Here is a 17,826-nt window from a genome sequence, read left to right on the forward strand (position 1 = left end):
TTCCTTTGGGCCGTACCCGTGGCATATGGAGGTTCTCAGGCTGGGGTTGAATCGGAGCTGTAGCTGCCAGCCTACACCAGAGCCACAGCAACTCGGGATCCGAGCCGCGTCTGCAACCTACACCACAGCTCACGGCACCGCCGGATCCTTAACCCACTGAGCGAGGCCAGGGACCGAACCCGCAACCTCATGGGTCCTAGTCGGATTTGTTAACCACTGCGCCACGACGGGAACTCCTTCCTGTACATTTTTAGATTGAACTTGTGTCTTCACGGATACTAGTCAGGTTTGTTACCACTGTGCCACATGGGAACTCCGATACATTTTTAATTGATCGCAGTCTACCTTCAAATAATATTATGCCATTTTACATATAGTGTAGGAATAGGCTTCCATTTTCCTCTCCTGTGCCCTGTGCTATTATTTGTTATTAATTTTACTTCTACGTATGCTGTAAATTTTGCAGTGTTACAATTTTTGCTTTAGTCATTTATCTTCTAAATATATTAAGAAAATGAAAAAAGTTACCCACATTTTTATCATTTTCAGTGCTTGTTATTTCTTTGTATTGATCCAGATCCTCCTTAAAGAACTGACTTTAGCATTTCTTGTAGTGCAGTCTGCTGGCAATGAATTCTCAACTTTTATTTATCTGAAAATATCTTTGTTTTGCCTTCATATGGAGTTATATTTTCCTTGGGTATAAAATTCTAGGTTGATGATTTATTTTCCTCAGCACTTTAAATATGTCACTCCATCTTGTGGTTTGCACAGATGAGAACTCTGTTATAATTCTTAACTGTTTTCCTATAGTATGTAAAGTTTCTTCTCTGACCGCCTTTAGACTTTTACTTTTTCAGCAGTTTGACAGTGATGTGTTTTTCCTTTTATTTTTTTCCTCTTGAGGTTCTCTAAATTAGTTTTGGAAATTCTAGGCCGTCGTCTCTGCATATACTTCTACTTCTTCCTTTCTTCGTTTAGGATTCCAGTTGCCTATACATTAGACTGTTTTGTCCCATAGCTCTTAGATTCCCTATTCTGTTTTTTCACTCATTTTTTTCTTTGTGTTTCAGTTTGATAACTTTGTGTTTCTTGACTTTGCTTCAGGTTTGCTTATTCTTTCCTCTATTGTTTCCAGTCTGCTGGTTAGCCCATCAAAGGAAGTCTTCATTCTGGTATCGTGTTTTTCATTTTTAACATTTTTATTAGGCTTCTTTTTATAGCCTTCATCTCTGTACTAAAATTTCTTTTTTCTCTTTTTTTTTTTCTTTTTAGGGCCACACCTGCAGCATATGGAAGTTTCCAGGTTAAAGGTCTAATTGGAGCTACAGCTGCTGGCCTGCACCACAGTGACAGCAATGTAGGATCCAAGCCGTATCTGCGACCTACATTACAACTCATGGCAGCACTGGATCCTGGACCCACCAAGCAAGGCATCCTCATGGATAATAGTCAGATTCATTCCACTGTGCCACAATGGGAACTCCTGGAATTTCTTATTTATTAAATGCCAACCTTATTTCCTACTACTTCTTTTAATATATTAATACTACTTTTAATATATTAATATGTTAATAAATATATTAATAAATACAAATATATTTAATATAGTAATTATATTAATTTTAATTTTTTTTTTGTCTTTTTGTCCTTTTTAGGGCCGCACCCATGGCATATGGAGGTTCCCAGACTAGGGGTCTAATCAGAGCTATAGCTACCGGCCTACACCACAGCCACAGCAATGCCAGATCTGAGCCGTGTCTGTGACCTACACCACAGCTCATGGCAACACCAGATCCTTAACCCACTGAGCAAGGCCAGGGATTGAACCCAAAACCTCATGGTTCCTAGTTGGATTCGTTTCCACTGCACCACAATGGGAACTCCCCCTGTTTCTTTTTTTTTTTTCTTTTTTTTTTCTTTTTTGTCTTTAGGGCCACACCCACAGCACATGGAGGTTCCCAGGCTAGGGGTCAAATAGGAGTTACAGCTGCCAGCCTACACCACAGCCACAGCCACACCAGATCTGAGCTGCGTCTCTGACCTACACCACAGCTCACGGCAACAACAGATCCTTAACTGAGCAAGGCCAGGAATTGAACGCGCAACCTCATGGTTCTTAATCAGATTCGTTTCCACCGTGCCATGATAGGAACTCCTGTTTCTTATTTTCTATTAGTCCTTTTAATATATTAATTATGTTTATTTTAATGTTCCTAAGTTCCAACATATGCACCATTTCTGGTTGCATTACTGTTTTTCTCTCTTGACAGTGGGTTTTATCATTTTGCAACGTGTCTAAAATTTTTTGATGAGTGTGACACATTGAACATAGATGAATGGTATAACCTGAGATATTTATATTCAGAAGTGGGTACACTTTTCCTGGCCGTTAGGCTGAGTCAGTCTAGTTAGTAGGCTTTGGAGTTATCGTTGTTATTATTATCATCAGTGCCTCACTGACTTCAAATTCTTCTAACAGCGGGTTACTATTACCTCGTTTTTGATGTGGGGACTGCAGTGTTGGAGGAATTTTTTCCTTGTTCCTGTTACATTCTTAGCTGCCAGCTTGCCCTGTACACCTGTGTAGGGTCTCTCACCATGCTCTTGCCCCTTTCTCAGTGGCAGACTGCTCTTGCCTGTTTGATTAAGACTTGTTGGGGTGGAAGGGGTTTTAAAATTCCTGTTTCAACCTCAGCTTTGGGCAATTCCCACTTCCTGAGCCCCAAGGACTGAGCTTTCTCCGTGATTCTGTCATTTTCCCACTGCCTCTTATATAGTGCGGGGTTTAGAATGCAGGCAGATTTCTTGTCCATAGTGGCTAAGCTTTGCCGTATATTAGTAGATGAGGAGGAGGAAAGGGCAGAGTGTGGGGTGTGAACATTTTCCATGCCTGTCTCTCTCTTTTTTTATTTTATAGGGCTGTGCCTGTGGCACATGGAAGTTCCTGGGCTAGGGGTTGAATCACAGTTGTTGCTGCCCGCCTATGCTACAAGCTATAGCAATGCTGTATCAAGGCCACATTTGCGACCTATGCCTCATCTTGTGACAACACTGGATCCTTAACCCACTGAGCGAGGCCAGGGATCAAACCCGCATCCTCATGGATACTAGTTGTGTTCTTAACCCATTGAGCCTCAACAGGAATTCCGTCCATGCCTGTTTTTTAGGACTTGGAAGACATCTGTTTCCTATCAGTGTCGAATCTGGGCCCCACTGGGCTTTCTGTCCATCCTCCAGTGTTTAGCTTATGTTTGCCTAATGTCATCTTGAGGTGAAGGAGGATGTGTGTCCCTACCCTTTCCAGCAGCAGCTAACCTTTGCCTAGTAACAGTGCAGGGATTCAAGGATTCGAGGCTTAACCATCCCTTCCCAGCAAGACTTTTTGCTGCAGGTCAGGGTTTGATCTGTGACAAGGGTGCACTTCTTATTCCTACCCCAGCTGTTACTGATCACTAGCTTGTATTCCTGTGGGCCCAAAATGTAGATGGACTTCTCTTGGTACTCATCTCTACTCTCAAATCTTGAAGCAGGTACTACACACCTGTACCATTTATTAGCCTTTCTCAGGTCTTTCCTGCTCACTTTTTCCCATGAGCAAAATCTCATGAGGAGCAAGGCTATGAATAAAAGAATTGAGTGGGTCCGGATTCCCCTTGTGTCTGAGGCTCTCAGTGTTTTAAATTGGCTCTAGTGCACTCTTGGCACTAAAAGAATTTGTTAAAATTTCAGTTGTTTTATAGCAACATCTCTCTCTCTCTCTTTTATTCTTCTTTGGCATGTAGAATTCCTGGGTCAGGGATCAGATCCACGCTGCAGCAATGTTGGATGCTTTAACCCACTGTGCCAGGGATCGAACCTACATCCTAGTACTGTAGAGATGCTGCCACAGCAGGAACTCCAGCAACATCTCTTTTTTTCTGTCAAAGGTGAAATAGTTTACATGTCCCATTTCCTTGAAGGGACTTATCACCCTGTGGAATTTAGGTATTTGGTTGCCCTTACGGCCTCACCCTATTAATGAGCTTAAAAATTTGTTTCTTAGGGACTATCTAGCTTTTTTCTTTTTGTTACAGGTAAGAAGAATTTTTTCTTGTGGTCTTCTACTTCTTTTTTTGTCTTTAGGGCTGCACCCATGGCATATGGAGGTTCCCAGGCTATGGGTTGAATCGGAGCTATAGCCGCCAGCCTACCCCACAGCCACAGCAATGCGGGAGCCAAGCTGTGTCTGCAACATACACCACAGGTCACGGCAATGCTGAATCCTTAACCCACTGTGCAAGACCAGGGATTGAACCTGAGTCCTCACGGATGCTAGTCAAGTTTGTTAACCACTGAGCCACCGAGGGAACTACTGGTTTTCTACTTCTTAAGTTCATCATTACATCTTAATCTTTGCAGCTGGCTTGTTTTGGGAAATAGGAAATAAGCCAGAGGATAAAGAATTTGGCTTTTTTTTTTCCAGGTCACTTACTAATAGCAAGGCAGTTCAGTACTGGTAGCTGTCATTGGTAGACCTAAGGCATAGGCACACAGAGTGAAATGATCCCATGGAGTAGGAAAGAGGGGGGAAAGGTAGGAAAACTGATCTTTTAGAGATAGGATACCTTGTTTTTTGTTGATGTAAGTTGTAGATCCAGTTTAAGATTAGTAAGTATGGCTGTTGCTAGTGTTTTTTGGTCGTTATTCTTTCCAGAAGTTTGTGGTTATTTTTCAAAATACTCAGAGTGTAAGTGACTGCTCAGACTGGTGGTTAATTTTTAATATTTTTACTAGTCAGTTTCCTTTTAGTTAAATGTCAGAGCTGTTTTTCCTAATACTAATAATGCCACATAAGCTGACCTTTGCTAATTATGGCCAGTTGACCTTCTGAAGTGCTTAGAGGCCTATAATCACCTTTTGTTTAAAATTTCCTGTGCAAACTGAGGTATTCAGACCAGATTCTTATACCTCTTTTATAAATTGGACTGGCTATCATTGAAATTGTTTGGTGTAGTTTGAAGCTCTAAGTTGTATTTGGCACGGTTGCTTCCTGGTTCTGATTTCTCTGAAGTAGTGGTGGTATCATTTATAGTCTTCTTTTCTTCCTTTTAAAAACTACACCAAAGCTTGACAATTTAATAGGTATTATAGACACTGATTATAATTTTATAGGCTTTCTTCAAATGTTTTGTCCCATGACGGTGAGAGTGATGGCCCAGAAAGCTGAAGGGAGGTTCCATGTGTATAGGCAGAACGTTTTTTATGAATTAACTGGAGGTAGTTGTAGGGATTTCCAACTCATTGTATGTCTTCTCTTATGGACTAGAATCCTTCAATCATCTGTAAGTAAGTGTTCTGCTGTGATAAATGGCAGGAGGTAAATCTTAATTTTTTTTGTTTTTGTTTTTTTTTTTGGCTGTGTTCATGGCATGCAGAAGATAGGGATTGAACCCACAACACAGCAGCACCCTGAGCCACAGCAGTGACAATGCCAGATCCTTAACCCACTGGGACACCAGGGAACTCTGTATCTTAATGTTTTGACATGCAGACATTTGCTTCTCATTTTTAGTTCAAGCCCCTCTTGCATTGAGTGTGCTGTTTCCCTGAGTTTACACTGTCTCTGTGGTTCATTGTCTCTAGAGAATAAATCTGTACTTTTTGCGGTTGCGAAGGGCCTTGTTACTTGGTTGTGTGGGATGAGGGAGGAGATTTAAGGGTTATACTGCTTGTTATATTGAATCTGAGCCCTCCTGCACCCTCACTTTCAAAACTAATCTCTGATTACTGCATCTTTAGGGGGTTCTGTTGCACATAATGGCTTTTTTTTTTTTTTTTATAGATTCCCTTCCAATTTATACATAGGCCTTATTTTACCTTTCTTATTCTAAGTACACTATTCCTTATTACTTGGCTTTCAGCCTCCCAAACTTTATTGCTGTCATCTCTTCTGATTTCTGCTTCTATATGGTTTTATGTCTCTTTCCTTCCTTCCTTCCTCCCTTCTTCCCTCTCTTCCTTCTTTTTAGAGTCTCACCTGTGGCGTATGGAAGTTCCCAGGCTCGGGGTCGAATTGGAGCTGCAGCCAGCTGCCAGCCTGCACTGCAGCAACAGCAACACTGGATTCTTAACCCACTGAGAGAGGCCAGGGATTGAACCTACCTCCTCAAGGACACTGTGTCAGGTTCTTAACCTGCCGAGCCACAGTGGGAACTTCATTTTATGTCTTATTATTCTTTGCAGTCATTAGAAAGTTTTCTGGAGTGTGAGAGACAAATGAGTGTTTTTAATTCCAAAATCCTAAGATACTCTATTATCCAACATCTTGCAAGCCTACATTCTAGTTACTGTTCTTAAATACCAAGGTTGTAGTCACTTTAAATCATAATAAAATCCATTTACCTTTCATTAATTTCTTTTCCATTTGTCTCCATTGACATTAGCAAGGTAAATGCCTAGTTTTCTAAAATAATACACAGAGTTCTGTTTTTGTAGCTGATTAGCTCCTGCTGGACTAACATTTCAACAAATACCAACTATAAACTCAGAACAACATATTAAAAAACAAACTGTCTAAGAATACCTATCGTGGCTCAGTGGAAGCGAATCTGACTAGCATCCATGAGGATACAGGTTCTATCCCTTGCCTTGCTCACTGGGCTAGGATCCGGCGTTACTGTGAGCTGTGGTGTAGGTCACATACAGGGCTTGGATCTGGTGTTGTGATGGCTGTGGCATGGGGTAGTGGCTGTAGCTCTGATTCAACCCCTAGCCTGGGAACCTCCATATGCTGTAAGTGTGGCCCTAAAAACAAACAAACAAAAAAAAAAAACTGTCTAAAAACACTGGTGAGCATCCAAAAGCAGTCAGAAACTAGAGGATAAGAGTCATTTATATTTAGAAGAAGGAACTGTCACTGAGTGAATTGCCCTTTCTTACTTGAGATCTTGCCCAAGTTGATGCTATAAAGGGTGGCTGAAATTTAGATGGAGGCTCCCAGTCTTACTGGCTGAAAGGACTGAATGACAGAATTTGGGGCATTTGTATTAACTGGAAAATGAGGAAGAAAATCCAAGAAGAGAGATTCAGAGCAGGATAGAAACTAAGTCTTGCATATGGACAGATTCTAGGCTGCCTAAAAAGGATTCAAGAGATGTTTTAGTTTTCACTTCCTCAAAGGGGAAACAGAGTTTGGAGTTTGAGTCCAATCAAGTTAATTGCCTACTAAAACAGTTAGTAGTCTTTAGAGGAGTGTAACAGAATCCAGAGTTTCTACAACGTATCATTTACAATGGCCAGAATATAATCCAAAATTTCTAGACATGCTGAAGGGAAAAGTCAGTTATTAGAGACTGACCCTGAAATGATCCAAATGAACTTCACAAGGATTTTAAAGCACATTATATACCTGTTAAAACAATACTCAGGGAAGTAAAGGAATACAGATAGATAATGAACAAATATGAAATCTCAGGAAATCTCAACATTGTTCATAATGAACGAACAAATAGGAGACTATAAAAAGTGGGAATGTAGAACTGAGAGATACAATTTATAAAATAAAAAATGTTGCCAAATGGGCTTAATAAAAGATTGGACCCAACAAAAGAAAGCTTAGTGAAGTTTCAGATTAATAGAAATCATCCAATCTGAAGAACAGAGAGTAAAATGAACAGAGGCTCAGGGGCCTATGGGATAAAATTAAAACATCTAATATGTATTTATTTGGAATTCCAGAAGGAGAGGAATGGGAAAATGGAATAGAAAAATATTTAAAGAAATAATTGCTAAAAATTTTCTAAATTTGATAAGAGACATAAAATTGTCAATTCAGAAGCTTAGCAAATCCAAGCATAATCAATACAAAGAAAATCATATAGGGGCACATTGTATTCAAACTGCTAAAAGCCAGAGATAAAATCTTGAAAATAGCTGGAAGAAAAACACCTGGACACAATATAAATGAATGCTGAAGAGAAAAAATAACACTATCAACTCTGAATTCTATATTATTAAAGATACATTAATGCAGATGCATTAAAAAAATTTTTTTTTGGATAGACAAAAACTAAGAATTTTGTATCAGCAGACCTACACTACAAGGAGTTCTAAAGGAAATTCATTAGTTAAAGGGTAATGATATCAGATGCAAGCTCACATCCTTAGGAAATAGTAAGTATGTGAATACAGAGATACGATTACTTTTTCCTCTTAATCTTTTAAAAAATATATGACTTTTTAAAGCAATAACTGTAACATTGTATTGCGGGGTTACATAAAGTATCAGGAATAGAGTGTGGTGCATAGTTCTTATATTACATGTGAAGTGGTAATTAACACAAGCATAAGTGGTTAAACCTAAGGATAGATATTGTAGTTCCAGAACAGTCACTTAAAATATAACTCAAAGAGGTATATTAAAAAGCCAATAGATAAAATGAAATTTAAAAAAGTATTTGTTCAACGCAAAAGAAGTCAGGGAATGAGAAACGGACACTAACAGAAAACTTGGAGGAGAAAAAAAGAAAACCTGGGGCTGGGAAGAGACACTAATAAGATGGTCACTCAAAATTCAGTCACATCAATAAATAAATGTACATGGACCAGCTATTCTAATTCAAAGACAGTTTTTCTGTTTGTGTATGTGTTATCAAGACCTAACTACATGATATCTGAGAGATACACTTTAAATATAAAGATACAGGTTGAAATAAATGTATAGAAAAAATATACTATCTAAGTAGTAAACAGAATAAGGTTGGACTATATTAATGTTAGGTAAAAATTACTACCAGACAAAGAATCTTACTAGAGGTAAAGACATTTCTTAATATTGAAAGGATCACTTTATCAGGAAGACTGTTTATTCCTCATAAGAAAGCTTCAGAATACATGAAGGAAACAGTAATAGAGTCGAAAAGAGTTCAAACCCATTAACCATTGTTGCATATTTTAACACCCTTTCTCAGCAGTTGTTAGAACTAGATAAACCTCAGACCTGTAATGAAAATAATGTGCAATGTCTTTACTGAGCACAAGATGGCAGAGTAGTCACAGTACTTGCAAAAATGAATGTGTGTATTTGAATACAGTGAAATATGCCAAGATATTATGTGGACACACCTTTTTCCTTCACTTATTTTAGAGCTGATAAAATGAACAGTAGTGATGAACCATTATTTTAGAGCCAACAAAATGAAGTAAATAGGAATACTTTGGGTATACATGATAGGCATTAAATAAATTTTTGTTGCATGAATATGTGGGGTTCTGGAGTTACATTTGTATTTCAATTTTAATGCAAAGATTATTTTAAAATCCAGTTATAAAAATGCCACTTTTAGTTATAGCAGTAATTCTCAAACTTCTTGGTTTTAGGGTCTCCTTACTATTTTAAAAATTATTGAGAACCCCACAGAACTTTTTTTTTTTTTGGGGCCATGCCTGCCTGGACCAGGGATCAAGCCTGTGTCACAGCTATATAACAAGAGCCATAGCAGTGACAACAATGGATCCTTAACCCTCTGAGTCATGAAGGAACCCCAGGACCCCAAAGAACCTTTTTTTTTTTGGTCTTTTTAAGGCTCTACATGGAGGTTCCCAGGCTAGGGGTTGAATTGGAACTGCAGCTGCTGGCCTACACCACAGTCACAGCCACTCCAGATCTGAGCTATGTCTGTGACCTATACCACAGTTTGCAGCAATGCCGGATCTTTAACCCACTGAGCGGGGGCCAGGGATCAAACCCAGTCCTCATGGATACTAGTTGGGTTCGTTACCCCTGAGCCACGATGGGAACTCCTAGGAAATGCTTTTGAAAAGGAAAAAAAATGGAGATCAGAAAGACGAAGCAAAAGAGGGGAAAGCAAGCCTCTAGACCAGAGGAAATGCACACATTGCATTTTGGGGCTGAGTTTGTCTCATAATTAGTGAATTACTAATACTGCCAAGTGTGATTAGATCTAACATTTCTTGGGCCAAGACACAATCTTAATTCCTTATAGTGAGGGGTTTTATAGGCATTTCTAGTATTGTCTATGTGAAGAGGATGGGAAGTTCTTAAGGTCCAGAGTGATTCCCCTCCATCAGAAAGGAAGGTAGATTACGAGAAGAGAAGGGTCCATCTAAAGGGCTATTGCCTTTGGAACGGATAAACAATGAGATTCTACTGTATAGCACTGGGAACTATATCTAGTCACTTATGATGTAGCATGATAATGTGAGAAAAAGGATGTATGTATATATGTGTGACTGGGTCACCATGCTGTACAGTAGAAAATTGACAGAATACTGTAAACCAGCTATGATGGAGAAAATAAAAATCATTAAAAAAAAAAAAGGTACAAATTTATGACCGAGGATACAGAAGCCACATATTTTGTCAATCAAGTTAAAATGGCCCACTTAACGATATTTTTACATAGATTAAATGATTTTATATATTTAATATCTGAAATACGTGGGAGAATTATTACTTTACAGATAAGATTTCTGAGCCTGCAAAAATGAAATGTCCATGGACACTGGCAAAAAAAAAAAAAAAAAAAAAAAAGGACAGGGAGGCAGCAGAGAACGCTTGTGGGATGTCTCAGGCTTTCTGTGCTGATCAGGGATAGCTGGTAGCCTAGTCATCTTTCTGCTGGTTGCTTGAGATACATGGAATTCTATCATGGAAGGTTAGATGATCATGTTTTACAGATTCATGTTCCTGAGAAACTCAAGAACTTGAGTCAAGATGTGGTTGCAGAAAAAGGCTGAAATTCTTTTGCTTGGAAGACATTCTCTATCTTTAAAAGCCCGTTGGGAATAATGCTGATTCTAAACATTACAACTGACATTTGTGGTTTGTGGATTTTGGAGCATTAAACAATAGCAAAACTTCTTTCTAAAATTGGTGGGGAAAGGTGTATGGGGAAGGAGAGAAGAGGGAATTCTGCTAGCTTTTTTTTTTTTTCCCTGACTTACTTGGAGGACTGCTAAAACAGAGATTTTTTGTGAAGTTACTTCTTTTTGTTGCCTAAATTGCCTTTAAACAATTTTATAGAGAATCTGGAGTGGTTGGTTATTTTCCAAAATTAAACTGGTGGAAAAACTGTAGTGTGTTTCTTGGGTCTGAAATTCAACTTCTCCTTTCCTTCCAAGATTATTATGTAGGATGAACATTTTAAGTTATCTGAGGTTATTTAAATTCATGGCAGTAATTATAGAAGGAACAGCTTTGGCTGTAAGAAAACTAGTTGTCCTCATTGCACTCTTAAGGTATATTGAGGGCTAGATTTGTCTGCTATCTAGTAAAAAAAAAAAAAAATTCACTTGTTCATTGAGAAATTCTCTCTTTTTTGCTCCCTATTCCTTTTCTTAAAAAAAAAAAAAAAGAAAACATATGGCATTTGCTTCATGGCTCAGTGATTAATGAACCCGACTAGGATCCTTGAGAATGTGGGTTTGATCCCTGGCCTCACTCAGTGGGTTAAGGATGTGGTGTTGTCATGAGCTGTGGTATAGGTCACAGACAAGGCTCAGATTCCGAGTTGCTGTGGCGGTGGTGTAGGCCAGCAGCTGCAGCTCCAATTCAACCCCTAGCCTGGGAACCTCCAAATGCAGCAAGTGTGGCCCTAAAAAGCAAAAAAAAAAAAAGGAAAAAAAAGACAAAAATATAGTCAAATGTATGAACAGATAAATATTTGGGGAAGGCGAAAGGATTATTAAGATCTAAACAATACTTGTTGGTTCCTTGTGCAACAGCAGAAAAGAACTGTGCTCGCTTTCACAAAGCATGTGTCTCAGTGGCCTATCACCATCACTCAGTCTTTGCTGAGATGATCAGACATGGTTGACAGCTCCATTCTCCTACCAGGGCTTTAAAGGAGGATGGAGTGGTAATATGAGAGTGTTTTGGGGGAAGTGGGGGTGGGAGAGGGATGAAGAGAGAGAGAACTTTAAAAAATTATATATGGTGTTTCATTTTTTGGTGTGTATTGGGAGGCAATTCTCTATAGGTCTTTTGCACATCTCGCAGTAGAGCTAGTGTCTCTGTCCAGAGCAAAGGACAGGTTTGCTTGCTATTCAGTATCACAGAGGTCATGTCTCCCTCCAGAACAAAGAGCAGGTGTATTTACCACCCATTGTCAAAGATCGCATTTCCTAAGCTCAATGTTCCTTTTCCATCATGCAGCACATTGTGTGTACAGGTGTTATCTGGCCCTCTTCACATAGCTCTGTGGGAATTGGGGTTCAGGGAGTTCATGCAGATGCTGATATTCTCATTACTGCTATTGATGTATCTACTAAGCTGTCCTTTGTCTTTAACTTAGGTGTCTTACGTTTTTTGTCAGGACCCATGAAATTGGCAGGCTAACTTGTTAGCTTGCAAGTATCGTGAAACCTCAGACCCTTCCCTTTGTATTCTTAATACTTGGAAATCATGGTTTGTTAAGTGGGATGTATTTGGAAAGATTTATTGAAACTTCTATTTCTAATTTGTACATTTTTAAAGAAGTTCATTTAGGGTATTATTTCTCCTTATTTGATGTAGGGTTTGTTTATAATGTCAGCCCATATATGGAGTATCATCCTGGTGGAGAAGAGGAACTTATGAGAGCAGCAGGATCAGATGGTACTGACCTTTTTGATCAGGTAAGGTACTGAACGCAATCGTTCTATCACAGTGCAAGTGTACTCTTAGGTTCTGTGGCGGGACAGTGGTAAGAAGAAAATAGTTCCATAAATTTCAGATGTGTTGGCTTGAATTGTGATGTGTGGAAAGATGCTCATAAGTAGCCACTGTTCATTTAATTTGCCTTTGAATTACCTTACTAACATTTTAGAGATGCTCCCAAATCTGTATCTAGGAGTCTACTCTTGGGGGCTTGCTGCCTCCTCTGCTGGCAACTGTTTACTGATTTGACCGGTTTTGATATTGGTGATGATTGACTTAGGGGAGGCAGTGATAGGAAAGAACAGGTCACTTGGTTTCTTTGCTCTTGGTCTTTTCTCGTTTGGGGATTGTTACATAATTGGCCTGTCTTGCTATACTGAATCTGCATATAATGTAGAAAGATCATTAATGAATAGGAAAAAACATATTTTTCCTTGAGTGGTAGCAGAGATTCTGTATGTATGTGTCAAAAGATGGAAATTAATTACTTTTCTCCCTTATATTTATTAAAAACATTAGCTCCTATACTATTTAAAAATAATATAGAATGTGTTAATTACTATCCATTGGCTAAACTGTTATTTTGAAACAACTCTCCTGAGGAGAATAGAAGTTTGTTTTTGTCTTACATATACTATCTTTAGTATCTTGGTGATGATTAGCCATGTTGTAGTTCTGGATTTTTACCATTGAGACACCTGAAACAGATTGGATTATTTTTAGTGTTGCTTTCTGAACGAGTGAAATTTGATTTCTGTTCCTCTTACTTTCTGATTCATTTTAGGATTTATTTTTTGACCAAGATGCCAGAAACGTAATTTGTTTTGTATTTTAATGTACTTAGATGCATATTTTGGAAGCGCCGAATCCCATTTGCTGTTCATGTTTTTCCTGGGTTTGAGAAAAGTTATTGTTGTCCATTGTATTACTAAACCAAACTTAAGTCCACTTACCTGTGTGTGATAAAGCCAATCTACTGACACCAGGTGGTGGTGAAGGAAAGTGCAGCATTTACTGCAGGCACCAAGCAAGAGGTCAAGGGCAGCTAAGCGGCTTGAAAAACCGGAACTCCTGGGAGGCTCTTAGGGAAGGTTTTTGTTTGTTTGTTTTTGTTTTTTAATTGAGGTATTGTTGATTTACAATGTTGTGTTAATTTCTGCTGTACACCAGTGTGATTTGGTTATATGTACACACTCTTTTTTAGAAATACTCTTTTCCATCTTCTTTTCATTCTTTTGTCATAGGACATTGAATATAGTTCTCTGTGCTATACAGTAGCTCTCGCTGATTATCCCCTCCTTGTATTGTAGCTTACGTCTGCTAACCCCAACCTCCCACTCCATCCCTCCCTTAAACCCTTTAAAGAGGGAAAGGCTCTTTAAAGACAGGGTGAGGGAGAGGGGTTGTGGGGTGTGTGATCAGCTTGTGAACATTCTTCTGATTGGCTGGTGATGAGGTAATTGGGAGTCAACATTATCAACCTTCTGGTTCCAGCAGGTTGGGAGTCCATGTGCCTGTGGGCAGAATGCAGTTGACTTCTCCTGCCTGGTGGGAGTTTCAGTATCTGCAACCCCTTTTGAGTATAACTCAAAGGATATGGCTCAGAATGTTATCTATAGCCCTTGAGGGGGAACTAAATGTCTTTGACTTTAATGGCTGAACTATTATTATTTTGTCTTGCTTGACTGTTTTCCTTTCTTTCTGTATTTTCTCACTTCTCTGATTAAATTTAATCTTTGACCAAAGTTTTTCTTCAGCCAAAGGCAGGTGGAGGACATGGCGGGAGGGGTGGGTTCTGTTCTGGAAGGTTGCATAGCATCCTGCTCTGTTACAGTTGGTGGTAATAGGATTCTCCTTGGGAGGTTCTTATTTCTGATTTAAGGTAAATTTCCACTGTCATTTGGTATTTATTATTGGCTAGCAATGCAAGCCAAATAGAAAAGTTTGAGAACACAGAGTTCCTTGGTGGCTCAAGTGAGTTAAGGATCCGGTGATGTCACTGATGTTGCTTGGGTCACTGCTGTGGCATGGGTTCGATCCCTGGTGCAAGAACTTCCCCCCAAACAAGCTTGGGAACATTTGGGAACATTTACTAGAAAACATTGTCTGCCATACTTTTCTTTTTTATCTGTCCCGTAAGCTTTTGATTCCGAAGGTACTCTTCCACAGGAAGAATTTCCCATAACATCTAGTCCTAATTATATGTCTCAGTGCTATGTGATTATATGGACCTTGTTTAAGTAACTTTGTTTTGGAGAAGTCACAAGAACTGCTATATTGTTAAGTTCTTTAGCAGTTTCAACAATACTTTTGTCAATTGAAAAAAATGCACACTCTCAAAGTTGAGAATTGTTTTATTCAGGGCTTTGCTGAGGACTCTAGCCAAGAAACAGCTTCTCAGATAGCTCCGAGGAACTATCCTTAAGAGGTAAGGGAGAAGCCAGCATATATAGGAGTTTTTGCTGGAAAAAAATCATATGATGGAACATCAAAAGATTACTACTAATCACAAATACCAGACTTCTCAAGTTAATGATTTTAGTGCTTTTCTATGTATGGGAAGATGCAAGAATCTGGACTTATTGAAATTATTCCTTTGATATGCACTTTAACCATCTAGGGCCAGTATCCTATTTTTTTTTCCATCCTGAATTCCCCTTCGGGTGCATCAGAGGGGGGCAGCTGCAGTGACTGATAGCTTGATGGCTGTAGCATCTTATTTACTGAAATGGCAGGCTACATTCTTTGTCCACACTTTAGTTGTCAGATTGCAGTATTCCCCTCAGCTTTTATAAGACCAGTGATGTTTATTTATGACTTGTACTCACCACAGAAATAAACAACTTTATATTCTAGAAACTGTGGTGAAGCTTAGTATTTGAGAATTTAGTCGTGTCTAGTATTTGAGTTGTTCACAGAATATTAACTAATCTCTCTCTCTCTTTTTTTTTTTTTTTTTTTGCTTTTTAGGGCCACCCACAGCACATGAAAGTTCCCAGACTAGGGGTCGAATCAGAGTTACAGCTGCCAGCCTATACCAGAGCCACAGCAACGTGGGATCTAAGCCAAATTGCGACCTATACCACAGCTCATGGCAACATGGGATCCTTAACCCACTGAGCAAGGCCAGGGATCAAACCCATGTCCTCTTGGATACTAGTTGGATTCGTTACCACTGAGCCACAACGGGAACTCCAGTAATCTCTTTATTATTGGGTTTCTGTCTCTAGCTTTGATCTCACTTCTGACTTCTTATTTTATATCTTTCCAAATGTATGATGGGCAATTGATAACTTGTTGGCACTTAACGTCAGTGTGCCCTCAAATAATATCAACTCATCTTCTTCCCTCTGTTTTTCTGTTTTTGTTTTTCCTATTCTATTTCCTATTTCTGGTAATAAGACTTGAAACTACTTGAGTAATCTTTGCCTTTTCTTATTGTGTTACAGAATCAGGGTCTTAGCTTGGGCAGGGAGACCCCTTGTTTCAGCCACAGAGGTTCTTTTTCTGTTCATATTTGCAAAGCCAGTAACAAAACCAGCACTGAGATTGGAATAGCACAAGCTTTATTCAGTGGCCAAAGAGTGGAGAAGTAAGAACTAGTTCACAGGTCAACTTCTCAACCTAACTCAGGCTAAGACACATATATAATAGGAAGGTTGAGGTAAGAGAGGAGGAGAAATATTCATGACTTATCCGAGAACAGGGGTGTGGTTAGACCCAGAACTGAGGCGACACTTCTTTTCATTCCTTTTGTGGGTTCTTCTGGTTGTTGTCATGGCAGTTGTCAACTGTCATGGTGCTGGTAGGTGTGCCATTGTTCATGCTAACATATTACAGTGAATGTATAATGAGGACTCAAGGTCCTTTGGAGGTCAGGTCTTCTGCCATCTTGGCTTACGTGGTTTTCACCAGTTCTTGTTTTTCTCCTTACAGCTTCTGTTGCCAAAACTTGGCCTCTGTCTGCCGTTGCTGAGTAGAAATTCAGAGGCAGAGTTTTGGGTGAAGGAGAAAAAGATAGCCTTATTGCTTTGCCAGGCAGAGGGGGCCACAGCAAGCTAATGCCTAAAGACTGTGCCCTCTCCCCCAAAGGTATTAGGAGGTGGTTTTATAGTTGGGGGAGTGGAATATAGGGACATAGATCAGGGTAGAGGTAAGCTTGCATTGTCTTTTGAAGCTGTCATTTAGTGGCCCCAGGACTGGTTCTGGTGGTCCTCCTTCTTCCCAGAATGAAGAATGCTTTATCAAATAGGTCTTCCATTTGTTGGGGGGATTTAGTTCTACAGAAGGGCTCCTTAAGGAGGAACCAGGACCCTGCCCTGAGGCTGCGCTATTGTCTCTTGATTGTCTCTCCCTGGTTTCTGCATCTCCTTCCTTCCCTGATTAGCAGCTGCCCTTTGGAACTCAGGGAAAGTCATGGAGGATGAGGCTTTTTCCCAAAAAAACTAGAAATGGAGGACACAGGAAGGCTTGTGTGCCTAGGAGCCCCACAGGGCATGTAGTTTGGTTACACTTTCTCCTTTTGTAATTGGGCCTGAAACTCAGATAAGGGCAGTTAGTTTCCGGAAACTCAGAGGGGCAGGGGTATGATTCTGGCACTACAGACTTGGTAACAAATGTGCTTCAATATCCAAACACTGGTGGAATCATGTGATGCTGTCTTTAAACATTGCACCTTTCCTCTCTTCCCACTACCTTAGGTTAAGTCATCATGCTCTCTAGCCCAGATATTTAAGTACTGTCCAGATAGCTTCTTTAGTACTAGTTTAGATAACATGACAGCTAAAATAGTATTCTTAAACATAGTCATCTTAACACCTTGCTCTACAACTCCTTAAGACGCTCCCCATTGACAGTGTAATAAATTTAAGTCATTAGTCTGGTATTTGAGAGACCAAAAAATAATGTATCAGGGTAAATATTCTCAGCATGAACTTGCTTTGAGCAAACTGAAGTGCTTTGAGCAAATCACCAGTTTCATGATTGACAGACTCATACCTCGCACCTCCTTGAATATCTTTCTCCTTCATCTCTCTGTTAAAACTCTGCCCAACCCCATAGATCCCAGAGATGGTACTTTACACATTACTGGATATTCCATAAGTATTTGGAAAATAAAATTTCAATTTATATTAATTAGTGAGTGCCTATTTGTAGTTACATATGTATTTTTTACATATTTGCTA

The 17,826-nt window shown here is 39.4% G+C and overlaps 1 protein-coding gene across 4 annotated transcripts in view; it reads left to right on the forward strand.

Moving 5' to 3' along the window:
• The window catches only part of LOC100622980 (cytochrome b5 reductase 4), a 99,211-nt gene that overhangs the window by 23,457 nt on the left and 57,928 nt on the right, over nt 1-17,826 (forward strand). For all 4 annotated transcript variants that reach the window (XR_002343379.1, XM_021089548.1, XM_021089555.1 and 1 more), the window contains one exon: nt 12,518-12,618. Coding sequence is in view for 3 of the 4 variants with exons in the window: in XM_021089548.1 (XP_020945207.1) it covers nt 12,518-12,618 (101 nt within the window). In the remaining variant the exon portion in view is untranslated. The remainder of the gene's footprint in view (nt 1-12,517; nt 12,619-17,826) is intronic.

This window comes from Sus scrofa, chromosome 1, assembly GCF_000003025.6.
Source record: "Sus scrofa isolate TJ Tabasco breed Duroc chromosome 1, Sscrofa11.1, whole genome shotgun sequence".
Taxonomy (NCBI): Eukaryota; Metazoa; Chordata; class Mammalia; order Artiodactyla; family Suidae; genus Sus; species Sus scrofa.